Here is a 14,159-nt window from a genome sequence, read left to right as displayed (position 1 = left end):
TTAATCATCTTGAAAGGCGCAACAAGTCGAGGTATTTACATCGCATTTCCGCGGTAAATCTGGGCTATATCGAAATCGAGCGCCGCGGGAGCGCAGGAAAGGCGACCCTGCTATCCTATCAGACACGATCTGATATGATATCAGATTAGTGTCTCAAAAAAGATTGAAACCGAACGTCTCGGCCAGTCGCGGCACCTACTGATACGGCACGCTTTGCCTGGCCAACACCACCTAGATAGCGCAAGACACTCCGATCCATGACGTCACGCTACCTGGCCCGACTGCCATAGAATCTAATGGGATGCTTCCGCGTATAGCAAGAGCGATTTTGACGTCGCCGCTTTCGTCACGCCAGTCTTGGCAATGGAAATTTCGGGCCAGATAGCGTGACGTCATGGATCGGAGTGAACAGGCCTTCTGCTATCTAGAGGGTGTTGGCCTGGCAGGCATGTGCCGCGATGTGTCGGGACAGGATTCGCAGCGACATTCTGGGGCGCGATCTTGCACGCGTTCCAAAATGGAACGGAGGCGGTCCGTTCCATCGAGCCGCACACGATTGGTCAATTTGATCGTCGCGGTTCAAATTGACCATTCGTGTGCGGCTCGATGGAACGGACCGCCTCCGTTCCATTTTGGAACGCGTACAAGATTGCACCCCTGTCCTTCAAATGTCGCCCCACACTTCTTTACGGGGCGTTGCTGTCTGAGGCGCAACGGGACGCGCTCAGTCTCGATATTGCCGGAGTTGGTCTTCATGCAACTTCGATGATGAATACTCAAATCACATGTGATTTTTGGATTTCTAAAAATGGTTACGGCATAAATAGTGACGCCATACAAGTCTTCCTTATGAACAACTGTCCTCAAGTTAATAAAAAAGTTAATTAACAAGTTTTCGTTAATTAGATTTTCCAGATGAACTTAAGCAGCGGCAAAGTATTTCCGCCTCGCCGTAGAGCTCGTATGGGAAGACGGCAGGTGTTTCACGGTAATAGCTTTGTCTAATAAAAATCTGTATTGTTTAAGAAATAATAATAAAAAACACGCTGCGTTTGAGTCTGCCCTCGGTATGCGAGAAAGCGACGTCGCTCGCAATCTATTCGGCATGGTTTATATCGAAGGCTTAGATGTAAGCGCAGTAAAAGCTGATGAGTGAAAAGAAACAAACAAACAAACATGACTTTCGTTTCTGTCTCTTCTCGGGCGTTGTATAACTGGGCTGAATTTTGTCTCAGCCTTCGAACATGCAAGGGGGTGCCCCTTGTCCAATCGTCTTCGTTAAGATATGCTACTTGCGGCTGGATAGCGGACCGTTCGTCGCGTCCATTACCGCAGGCCCGTGACCTGAGCGTACAGCGTGCTCGCAATGCATTGATACTTCTTCTGAACCCTACACGGGACCGCTTTGGACTCTAGACAAAGGAGGGCATTCCCCAAACACAAGCCCTATAAATTTGATCTCCATTGTCATCATCACGATTTCCTTCCTGTCCTTCCCTTGCCGTTTCTGAATCTTCTTTCTTTCTTTCTTTCTTTCTTTCTTTCTTTCTGGGATTTTAAGTGCGAAAACCAGTTCTGATTATGAGGCACGCCGTAGTGAAGGGCTCCGGATTAATTTTGACCACCTGGGGTTCTTTAACGTGCACTACAACGCAAGCACACGGGCGTTTTTGCATTTCGCCTCCATCGAAATGCGGCCGCCGCGGCCGGGATATGATCCGGCGACCTCGTGCTCAGTAGCGCAACGCCTTAGCTAACTGAGCCACCGCGGCGGGGTCTGTTTCTGAATCGACTGATTGATTGTTTGAAAGATTCGATTTAACGTAGTAAAATAACGGCGATTATGAGAGACGCCGTAGGGGGTCTCCGTATTAAATTTGACCAGAGGTGCTTCTTTAGCGTGCATTCAAAGCTCAATACATGCAGGATCGTTTTTGCCTACAACACCCTTCTGAATGCGGCTCCCTCAGCTGGGAATCGAGCCCGTCACCTCGTGCTCAGCAGCATAGCGCCATAATCAAGCACCCCCGCAGCAGCCCTTCTTTTTTCCTCATACTCAATGCCAAGTAGTTACCCACAACGTTGTAAATCATGCGAGCTTGTTAAGCTTTCCCTTCGTAAAAAAATGATCTCAATTTTGTAAGATCTCAGCGCTTGCTCGCAATGCCAGCGTAGGGTTTCACGATTTACATTTCCCGCTTTTGCCGCGCATTCATATAAAGCGGTCACTGCCGATGACAGTTGCATAACGCGGCGTCGTTTCGTGTCATATAGTCTCAGCACTTACCGACGGACAACGGCGTGACGAGCCCCGCGTCGAAGTTCATAATGTGTGCCAGCCAAAAGTGGCCCGTCTCCACCTCGCGTGGTACTCCAGCCAAGGAGAGCACGTACGGGCCGAGGCTGCTGGCCGTGTCATATTCGAATCTAAAAACAGGACATGCCGGGTGCGAGATCAGCGACGCACACGCGGGCGCATTGCACTGAAAGGGGACCCCGGTAGGGTATGCCATTAAAACGCTCCAGTCTTTTGTTCTCCGAGCGCATTAAGGAGGACAGCGCTGGGCAGCACTTATTTATAGACTTCAAATTAAAATGCGCCTCTCTCTCAAGTCCGATTTACGTTTGCGAATTCATTACATTCATTTGCATCGTGAACAGGGGCCACTCTAGGCATCTGCTTGGGGATTTGGAACTGCGGGCCGCTACAATCTGATCTTCAGACGTTGGAGGTTTTCTAATCAATATTGATGCATCGAATTGGATGCCCGATATCTGAAGAGCAGTGAGTCCTCGGAAGTGCATTATTGATTCCGACGTGCATTACAAATGAAGGGGTGCTGCGCAAGGACAGCTTTAGATCGAACTTTCACATGATATTTTTGAGAAAGAACAAACATATGGCGAGGAATGTGCCATAATCTTACTGTAATTATGATTTGAACATAAAACAAGCTGCAGCACAAACTGAAAGACATCTCCATACAATCTTCATGATGGGTCTTGTGTAATCTCACATCAGCAGGCCCTGCGTCAACGACAAACGGTTTCTTTCGTTCTCTCAAGTCTATGCCGCAGCTCATTTAGACGACGAGACTCTGCATTTGCGTTTAAGGCATGTAACAGCTGTAACGTTCGCCGAGGCGCGTGTGATATGGTGGTCTAGCCTAGAGAAATTTGAATCACTGTTGCGGATGGAAGCTTTTGGGAACGCACACGTGCGAACGTTACGACCACCGGTGTCTCTGGGCATGCGGTTCCTTCGGGTAGTTTTCGCTGGGACGTACCTGAATCGGCTGTCTTTTCCTGCGGCAGCCTTCATGACGTCGAACACCGTGGCGTTCTGGCGTACCCACACTGTGGTACTCGACCGGTTTGTGGCGTTCGCCGACCCACAGCGAGTACCATACAGTGATTTCTTTTGGTTCCAACACTGCACAAGATGAAGCAAAGTGAGAGCCATTACCCCGCGGAAGTCGGCTGAATAAGCTTTTGCAAGGTTCCAATATAGCAATTCAATAATTATATTGGGAAACAATCCCAGTTGCGCCATGAAAGGACCAGTCTTAAAGGAAAGTTTATTACGGGGCTACTTTTTTTATTTTTTGTGTGTTACCACATACCTAAGTATATTTTAGTGTAGTTGTAACTTGTTTAGCAATAACCGGGATATGAAAGTCGCCACATTGAAAAAAATGTGAAAATTAGCAACTGTGCGTAAAGTTCACTCTGAAATTGGTCCACTAAATGTCGTCCACTGTGAACAAATTGAACAAATCTACGAATAAATTAATTCCGAAAATATTTGTTCGTTGGTACGTCCATCATAGAATTATTCATCCTTTCCATGCTCCGACTTTTTGTACTCGCTTGGTTGAGTTCTTCGCAATCGGTGAATGATATTAACCTCTCGGATTATTGAGAAGTTAGCGGAATATGATGGCACACCGCCACCTCCGAAGAATACCCCCTGAAGAAGGAGCCAAATTACTCCGAAACGTCGGGCTAATAAAGTCCCTTATTAGGTTGGAATCACTCTCTAAGTCCTAATCAATTTTCCCAACCAGACAGGTAATTGTGTCAAAATGTTTAGCTTCAAGTCTATGTATCCCCTTATGCCTTACATCTCTTGTATGTCTGTTCAATGTATCTTGAATCTGTTTATCTATCTATTTAGCTAGGCAGCTATCATTTGTATCTCTTAGGAAAGACTTTAATGCGTATGGCATGTTTACTAATTTTGTTATATTTTTGTAGGTTTATATGTGTTTACCAATATGTAATGCTTTTACCAATAAATAGTTCTGTTTTTGTTTTTTGTTTTCTTATTGCCCTCTCCATTCTGTAAAGTAGTAGTCAACTTGCGGTCACTACAGTAAACAAATTCTCAAAATTTGACATCGATTCTTATACCTAGCCATTCCCAACCTCCCACACTGAATACTTCTCACAAAGATGTATGCTACGAATAATGACAAAAAGATTATGTGTCCTTACACGACACACTTTTTTAACCACTATACCTCAAGTTTTATGTAAACAATTGTAGCATCTCTGGATACTACAATTGTAATATTCCGCTTTTAAAAGGTCCTTCGTAGGAAAGGAGGAAGGGGAAAAGAACAGGTGCCCTGTCAAGTGTCTCCCCACCTTCTGCTCCCTCCCCTTCCTATCCTTTCTTACGATGGACCTTTTAAAAGCGACACACCGCCACCTCCGAAGATACCCCCTGAAGAAGGAGCCGAATTGGCTCCGAAACGTCGGGCTAATAAATTCCCTTATTTGGTTGGAGTCACTCTCCAAGTCTTAACAAGGGGACACAGGACAGTTTATTCCGTTCGCTTGGGTGCCTCGGGCAAAAACGAGGTATAAGAGATGACGGTACGGCAATGCAGTACTTCAACTGGGTTAGTGATCATGACGAGCAGAAAAATGTGGGCCTGGACGATTCCAAAATAATCAGAGCAATGGGCTATGGTTAGATATTTTGTGGGAAAATACAGACGGCGCGATATCTTTCTGCGTAAGCGAGTGTGAGAGGTTACAGTTGCTTTCATTTGTGTGACGCTTGCTTTGCGGTTGTAGTTAACTAAGATGAGGCGCACGAAGCGACTGTGCACTGCTTCAGGTGCTTCAGGGACGGAAGTAAGATGAGGATCTTATATTGGCGAGACATGTTTTTGTGGGCCCAAGATGCTTAGTTGCCTTTAAGTGATGACGGTGCGAGATAAAAGCCCTATTTCAGGTACCCTAGGGTAGGATTAGCTTTAAATGTTCCATGTTCTATATGTGATCTCGAAGAGACGTGTAGTGGTTATCTCAACATCAAGCTAACAGTATGAATTCATTGATTTCTAGCGTAGGTACTTTATTATATGTAATCAGGAACTTGCGGTTTGCATATGGCGCTGTCCATTTTAGCAAAGCTGTGAGTGACTTCTAACAAACGTTCAAAAATAATTGGTAGGTTTGAAGATTAATATAAAAGAAGAAAAGTGTTCCAAAACCATTGAAGATAATTGCGAAACTAAGTGAAGCTTATATCATTTCATGTAATATTGTGCTTGTCTCTGTGTTCATTTCTTGTCTAGTTAAAACGTCGTCACTTCGTGCAGCTGTTCCACGGCTCAACATCGCAGTTCAGCGAAGGCATGGCAATCAGATGCACGGCTGTGCGTGAACTTGGCCTGAAATGAATGTTCCGCATTTGTCGTACCGCCGACCTAGGTCCATTCCGCTGCCCAATAGTAGGATGGATGGGGGAAACGGGCGCCGCTCACACAGTTTCATAAATAAAATTGTGGCTATGTAACGCGAAACGTGCCAAGCATCTTCAAAGCGCCAGCTTTCTCGAGGGAAGGGGAGGTAAGGTGGCTATTCTGTGCCACCATGCATGCGCATGTGGCCTAATGGGAGACCACCGTGATGCTTTGCTGAGAATAGTGGTTCGAGTGCCGCCATCGGACGTGTAATTTCCTTCTTGCTTTTTTTTCCCCCTCGAGCGCCTAAACCATAATTGAGCCTATCCAACAGAAACCCATCCAGCCACGCCAAACCTCGGCGAGTTTATATTTCTGGCCCTATCACTGTCGGTTTCAGTACATTTGTCAATTATGCGCGTAGTTATTAGAAGTGCAGGTACTATTTTGTTACAGTGTTTGGAAAAAAAAATGGTGTCGCGTCTAATTCGGGGACAGAAACGCTTGAAGACAAGGTATTTTTTGTAATTGGTGGGAACCTGCGCCACGATCGTGTGAATTATGTGGGGTCCTAGTGGCAACAACCCACTTGGAGCAGCCGCAGAAAGTTTAGAGTATATAAACGAAGAGGGTATCGGCAAAGTACTTCTACATTTCAACCTGCCGTGGTTGCTCAGTGGTCATAGCGTTGGGCTACTGAGCACGAGATTGCGGGATCGAATGCCGACCACGGCGGCCGCATTGCGATGGGAGCGTAATGCAGAAAACACCCGTGTACTTAGATTTAGGTGCACGTTAAAGAATCCCAGGTGGTTAAAATTAATCAGGAGTCCCCCACTATGGCGTGCCTCATAATCAGTTGGTGGTTTTGGCACGTAAAACTCCATAATTTAAATCTTCATTTCAGATAGTCACTGCACAGCTTGTTTCTCTGGACCTCACTTTTGTTCGAACACTGAATACATCCAACTTCCTTTATTCAAGTAAGTGACCAGATGGCGTGGCCAAGGTTGAACGAAATTACAATTAGAAGCTACTCTAGCTATCACTCTCGTGCACGCAAAGGAACACGCTGTAATTGCGGAGCAAACAATGGTGTTACTGAGAACCTCAGAAACGAGAACGCACTGCAACTCCCAAATGCACCAGAACTTAGTTTTCAACGACTTGCTGTGCGCGGGTGCCGCCACGTACAAAGCGGGCGCCGTCTCGGCGGTTTACTTGCGCAACAAATCACACTAGACGCTACTCATTAGCAGCGCTTCCCGAGCAAGATTTATCTATTGTGTAGCGGAAGCTACCGAGCGCAACAGCGTGCGAAAACAACAGGTGTAGGTTATAGCACCGTGCGTTAAGAAAGCGGCCATGCAACGGCTGTTCGAAGCAACAGTAATATAGCACCACACTGGAAGCAGGAATGGAGGACGTGGCGGTGCACGTCAAAGCCGCCAGAAGCCAATATGACGTGTATAGCTGAGAGTTGAGCCGCAGAGAGTTGCAAATGACATCCTCAAGAGGGGTGGCCCAAATAAGGCCTTCAAAGAGTGTCTTATGAAAACGATATTAGAAAAGGTTGCCTCTGTTCCTCCTTTTTCTTTTTTCTTTGCGGGATGCGTCACTACTTCATAAACCTCATTCCTAAAGACTTTGTCAAAATGTGGTGTTTGAGCAAAATTTTACCTTCGAAGCCTTCATTCCCTCTGCGCCTTTCCCGACAGCGTGGACTCCGCGATAGCGCGCCGGTGAGCGCGACGCTTCGCTCAACGCCACATTACCGTTATTGCGACTCGGGGTCGAGGACGCGAGACACTTGGAGCAGACGAAGAGGAGACGAAAAGCTTTATACACTATGTACAAATATAGTAGGTAATAGCAGGTAATAGCAGGTAATAGCATAGAAGTAGCATTTAGAGCGCACCAGACCGACAGGGTGGCTGGTGGCGACTCTCGTGGGATTAGTCTCGGTGCCCAGAAGAACGCAGGGAGGGAGCGCTGGTCGGCTCGGTGATAGGCACCCGCTGTGGCACAACACCACGCAGCCCATCCTTCGTTGTTATATTCCGCGTCGCCCACAGCTTGGCGTGTTTGTTTTGCTTTGTTAGTTTCTTTCACCACAGCCGCCTCGCAATAAGTAAGCATGTAAATAAATAAATAAAAATAATCGATTGCAATAGCACATTAGTAGAGAGCTATACGAAGTAAGGATAGTAGTTTTATCGGCCATATAAGTTTGTAAATTCGCTAACTAAATTAAGAAGCATGGTGTCACGCGCGCACAAGCAAACATGAACACATCTCCCTCGATGACCGCGGAAATTCGCTGTCAAAGCGCTAGAGTGAGGAAGCGCGGCGGCAGCAGCGAGCGAATTGACCTTCGTGCAACCTCTTGCTTCAAAGCGAACTAAGCGATGAAATCAGAGCGCACACGAAGCTATCAGTACCCGGCGCACTCTGTCCCCATTGCAGATAGCTTTCAAGATAAGGCCCGCGCGGCCATACGCACCAGCCGGCGGAGTAACAGAGCCGTGCAAGTGAGCCGCCAGCATCGGCTCACCCTTGCACGTTTTTCTCACACATACAGCATAAGGCGTATACGGAGATGATGTTATCGCCCTTATACGGAACATCACGGCGAGGCCGACGCCGTCCATGGCGGCATAAATGCGCCTGGGGTGCCCATATAATTGCTATGGCTATAATAAATAAATAAATAAATAAATAAATAAATAATAAATAAATAAATAAATAAATAAATAAATAAATAAATAAATGCGAAGTTATGGAAGCTAGAAGTCACCACAGAATAACGGGAAAGGATCTAATGTTAGTATGAAGAATATTATAAGAATTGCATGCAGATTAAACAGCTGTCACTGTGCTCATCACTATCATTGACTGCTTTGGCGACTCGTATTTTATGAAGGAATCTTATTCATTGATCCCTGGGTATACATGAGGTGCGTCCGTTTAGATTGGGTACCTAGCCATAAAGGCATGCCTCATAATCAGATCGTGGTTCTGGCACGTCAAAACACGTCATTGAATTTTTGTAAACTTTAGCATGCCATCAAAAATATTTCTCAACGAAGGTTATTCTTTTGCTAAGGCTTCTATAGACCGTTTTTTCATGGGCGCCGCCATTGCGTAGGCAGTGGCGCCATCTATGGGCAGTTGGCATGCTGGCTTGGGCGAACACCCGTGTTGTATGCAGTGGTATATACGGACGGCGGCAGTTTCTGGTGGATTTTTTCGCACTCGCGCGGTCTATTTAGCATAAAATGGCGTCTTCTACGTGGGGAATGGTCCTGTGAGCGTAGTGAAGGAATTAAGGCTGAATTAATTAAGCGGCTGGAGTAACTGCCGGTGTTAGGGCGGCCGGAGCACCCAGCCTCGCGCGAGGTGCACGCGTTTGTTTGAGCTTACAATCGGCCTCGGATATCAGTTAAGTATTTCTGGAAATTCGTTTCACGAATGTTACCTTACTGCAACATTCTCAGCACTGTAATTCTAAGCTCTGGTTTAGCTGCAACGAGTAGTTACGAAACATTGACGATCCTAACAGCGTGAATACCGTTCTGCTGGAGAATAAGTCGTGCTGTTTACTTTGACAAGCGTTCAAGTTATGTGTAGATACACTGGTCTTGTTTGCTGGGCAAGGTTTCCGCCTACAAATAAAATAGCTGGTTAATAATAACCGCATACCGTACAGTGTGAATCACACTTTTCGAGTGGTCGAACGACCAGCTGCAGACTGTGCGAGCGTCCGAGGCGTACTAAATGCTGTGTTATAGATATGTTTGTTCTATAGCGTATGGGCCAAGTGGTCCAAGCATGCGGCACGACCATGCGGAGTCTTATTGCGTCGTTATCCCGTGTTCGTTTTATTTTGCCGCAAAAGGAGGACATATGAACTCTTTTTTTTTTCAGTCTCCTAAGTTCAGTCATTTACGACGCATTCACCACGTTACGGAAGTTGTGTCCTTACAAATAGCTGTTGTGACTCTCTTATGCGATCCCCTTTGTATATTGCGCCTTACAGGGCAAAAAAGGCAATGCCGATCTAAGCACGAAGCAATCGTGTGTACCATGTTGGTTTGCCAACCGCAGTGCTCGCTGTGTTGAACAAAGCCTTCGGCCGCTTGCAGGAGGCTAGCGTAGACATAGTGATTTGAAGTCTACTAGACTTAAAATGCGTGAGAACGATGTGGGTGGCTAATGCAAATGTTTTACAACTCTTCGTCGAGTGAATACCGATACATCCAACATAGTTCACAAGACATACACACACCGGCTGATGATGCGCGTCGCATTTTTGCGCATTCCAAGAGAAATTTCCAGATACTGTGGTTACTGCTGCACCTAAAATCTACACAGTGGTTGTTCGACAAACTCGTAAGAACTGACATCCCGTAAATTGCACTCAGAACTAGCTAAAACACCTCCGAATCGTGCCGCAGCGCGCGACCAGCAACACGTTCAAGCCGCGCCGCGCCGGCTCGCACAAGCCAGAGAGGAGGAAAGCCTCGTCGCGCGCCCTTTCCTCTCGCCCGCTGAAAAGGTCTATACATGGCTTGCACGTGACGTCACGTCCGCCCGCGCCGCTGCGTCCGCGCCATGCCGGACACCGCGCGCGCCGCCTTCGCATCTGATCGCGTGCGCTTATGCGGTCTCACTGTGTTTTCTAAGCGTATTTCACCGCTCCTCGCGAGAAATGCCACCCGTTTACAGTAGGCCTGCGTTTAACGAGGCATTTTACGCAGGACTGATCGGTTCGGCGCGTGCACGATATCAAGAAAAAGTGAAACTGTGCGACGATGTGGACCCGTACACGTTGCGACTGAGTGCGGATACGACGATGGACGTTAGCGCTTTCCCCGAGGTCTCACACGGATGCATTGTAAACTGCCTAGTTTTCTCTTCAAGCTTCGCGACACTGGAGGAAATGAAGGCTTATAAATCGCTTGAATCCCACAACTACTTCACTAGCGGTTGGGTGAAAACACTGTCGGCGAAGCGGCTGCAAAGAGAAAAGGTGCTCCTACTAGGAGATAGGCTGCAGCCCCCGTTTTACATGCCGCATTTTGTTTATAACATTCAGAGGCATTCCCTGGTTAGTCAGTGGTGCGTGCAGGAGACACGCAAGATTGGAGCTTGGTGCAGAGAAGAAACGAACTGATACTGTCCATTTAACAATCACGTAAAAGCGGAGTTTATGTGCTAGGGTCTGAAAATTTTCAAACAGGATATGCAGCTTGCGCGAGTGTTTGTGGCTGGGAGAATGATGTGCGTACTTTCCATGCTTTATTGGATCGATATTTCTGCATTGTTTACATGTATGTTTGATTTCAACAGTTTTCAACGGGCTGTCTGTGTATGTGCGGTCGTCGTCACCGTCGTCGTAGCGGTTTTCGGGTGGCGTTTCGCCGACTCCAAAAGCTCTTGCCGGTGCAGCGGTCACCGCGTCAACCTCGGGAGTCGTTCGTTTAAACCATCGCCTTGCAGCACGCTCGTAGCGCGCAGTGCCTTCATTATTTGCTTTGTAGCCTAGCAAAAGCGTTGGCGCCCAGTCCGGGTTCGTTTCTTCACAGCTAGAGCTTGGACGGTCTTCCTACAAATGCAAACAAATGTGATTCTAGTGCAGCGTTAATTGGCATTATGTAATATTGCACAGGCTTAGCTGTTACGAAGTGGGCGCCGCACACTCGAATGCTTGGGAGATCGCCCTTGAGATCAGCACGCTTGATACGCGCAAGCCACAGGCTGCGCCGCTTCGAGCTAAGTGCTTTCGTTCGTTCGTCTTGCCATTCCACAACCTTCGGAAGCCGAAAAAGGTTCGTGTTTGCCGACTCCTTCCTCGAGCTGCTTTTACTGCGGTTGAAACACCCAACAACTGCGCAAATAGCCATTACAAAACAGTGCCATTCGCATAGACTAACAGCGTGGTGCCATATGGTGGTGCTCCGGGTGCTCCGGTATGGCGGATACCTAACCCAGCATTGGCGGAAGTGACGTCGGTGCAAGCCATGTATAGGCAGCCAGAGTCTTCTGTATTTTCCTTGTCGCGTATGTCACCGCTACTTGGTACTACGTGTGTCATCACGCAGCCGTTGTGTCACTCCTCACTTACTAATTCTGTGGATTACCGACGACTTATGCATCCGTGGCGCGGTTAATTTAGCTAGAAACGTAGGATTGATTGTCTCCTTGACGAGGCTGCTCTCGTTTATCAACATGAACTTCTATCGACACAGGTCTGGACTGTTTCCTTCAACATTAAGGAAATTCTGCGACGAGAACGAGGTGATAGATCGTTTGTCTGCTGTAGATGCTCTGTTATCCAAAAATGTAATTGCTAACTCCGTTCCTGAAACAATTTTTTTTGCAAAACATGTAGGAGAAGCTGAAAAGCTGCGCGTCAATGAGGGTGTCACACAAAATTATCCCGCGCACCAATTGAAGCGCATCTCACAGATAACGGAAATATTAAAAGAATAGACGATAAATACTTACAGTCAAATTAAAATAAACTCTGCAGAAAAACACGCGAGGGATCAAATAATACAGAGAATTTATTGAAAAATGTGTGTATGCAAATGTATAAAAATCGCCAGCACTTCCCCTGTCGACAAAATGGGGCTAAGCGAAGCTTGGCGTTGTGTATGTGACCTTCATGGTGATTTTTTTCTTTCCTTTTCTCTCGTTTTTCTCTCTCTCGTTCTCTCTCACTCTTTTTCTCTTTCTTCTCTTCTTCTTTTTCTTTCTTTCTCTTTCTTGCTTTCTCTCTCTTTCTTATTGTCCCTGGTATGTGCCATTGAGCTTGGACCCTTCTGCACCACACCAGGATCGCCCACTTTTCAGCGTGACACCACCGCCACCTCGACACTTGTGAGCCTATAAAGCTTCGCTTAAAAATTAACAAATACTGCCGAAACCGCAAGAATGCTTGCAAAGGTGTGCCATTTTTTTAGCATTGACTGTAAGCAGGGAAATAATAGCGTGCCAACTGAAAGTTCGCGCAGTTATAGTTGAATCCCTCTGCGAGCTGACGTGGGCATTCCAAGTGCTTTAAAGAATGTAGAATATTTCACTAAGCACGTTAATTAGAGAGGTATGTACGCAGCGGTGGTGCGGAGGACAGTTTATGTGAGCAGCGCGTTGTCGCGGGAACGGAATGATGCCCAGTGGGCTTATAGTGCGTCACTCGGCGTGATCCTATTTGGCGGGAAAGGTGAGCTTCACTGGTGTTTCATTAGTAATTCTCCAAAGTCACAGATGCGTGATCAGGGATCTTTTTTTTACTGCCTGCGTCGTGCTTCCCCTTACTCGCTGTTCATGGTTACTGGTGTTCGTAGCGATTGTTCGTTGCCACTACAAAATTGGGCTCGCCGGATCAATACCATTGTGGGGCCGGATGCAAGGCCATACATATTGCGGCACGGACCTCAAAAAGGCGCAGAAAATAACGGCTGAACAATAGAGCAAGCTTGTGACTATATGTTCAAAATATATCTTCAATGCTTGTAATAGCTCCCAAGAGATCAACCTTGTTTTTCTTGTCTGATTATTTCCGAGACCTCAAGATGAAAGGATACTTATAATAGCAGTTACGGCGTGTCCCTTTGCCTACTTTTTCTTTATTGGTTGATTGGTTGATGATCAGTATTTGAAGTTTATTGATGCTCCTGAGCAGGCAGTAAATTCTCAATTATGTCACTATACGAGTGCGGAAATTAGAAGTACGAGTGCTGACATAATCCAGCAATGCACGGACACTGAATTTAAATGGGGCGTACTGCTGTAAGAAACATAAGATCTCACACGAAATCACAAAAAGGGAATTCGTTACCTGAACACTAACTTGTGGCATGCGCGTAAAATTATGTAAGCTAAGTCGGCACAGGCGCGTTTCGGGAACAGTCATTAAAAGCAAGAATACAAAACCGTCTTGCATACTGCTCGTACAGTACTGCGTTCCGTACCAACATGTTATTATATTGTCATTACGCGTCGAACACTGGCGACAATGAGTGCATAACAAGAAAACAGCGGCTGAGCAAGCCTCTGGCTAGCCACTTACAAAGCTGTATTAGTATCTGAATGTTTAACTGCTATTTGGCTAGCACTTCAGGTAAAGCCAGAGACGATTGGATTATGTTGAGAGCAAAAATGTCGCAGCGCCTCTGATAAAAACTAGAAAAAAGCATAGCCTATCAGCCACCGGCCTAAGCGGTGATTCGAGCATAGCTAATGGCTTAGTTGTGCCATACATCTGTACTATCGTCTGTCGAAGCGTGAAGTTTAAAGACCACAGCGCTCAAATTTTTGCGTGAGATTATACAATGCGTTTACAAACCATGTAGCTGCCAAATTGCGAGCGATAATGAGGACTGTCATAAAGCCTTACTCGATGCCGCTTCTGCTGATTCGATTCGCGGTGCGCATCCTGTCAAGGTTTCTGAC

The 14,159-nt window shown here is 46.5% G+C and overlaps 1 protein-coding gene across 5 annotated transcripts in view; it reads right to left on the bottom strand.

Moving 5' to 3' along the window:
* Positions 1-14,159, bottom strand: part of LOC119435519 (cobalamin binding intrinsic factor-like) — a 303,054-nt gene that overhangs the window by 117,641 nt on the left and 171,254 nt on the right. For 3 of the 5 annotated variants that reach the window (XM_049672692.1, XM_049672712.1, XM_049672697.1), the window contains exon 7: positions 2,288-2,427. The exons of 1 other annotated variant lie outside the window; for it this stretch is intronic. In XM_049672692.1, coding sequence (XP_049528649.1) covers positions 2,288-2,427 — 140 coding nt within the window. Of the gene's footprint in view, positions 1-2,287; positions 2,428-3,287; positions 3,434-14,159 lie in introns of those variants that run through there. One more of the 5 variants, XM_049672716.1, reaches the window with a different exon arrangement.

The sequence above is a fragment of the Dermacentor silvarum genome, chromosome 1 (assembly GCF_013339745.2).
Source record: "Dermacentor silvarum isolate Dsil-2018 chromosome 1, BIME_Dsil_1.4, whole genome shotgun sequence".
NCBI classification, from domain to species: domain Eukaryota; kingdom Metazoa; phylum Arthropoda; class Arachnida; order Ixodida; family Ixodidae; genus Dermacentor; species Dermacentor silvarum.
Note: the sequence above shows the minus strand (reverse complement) of the source record. Positions and strands in the feature narration are given on the sequence as shown.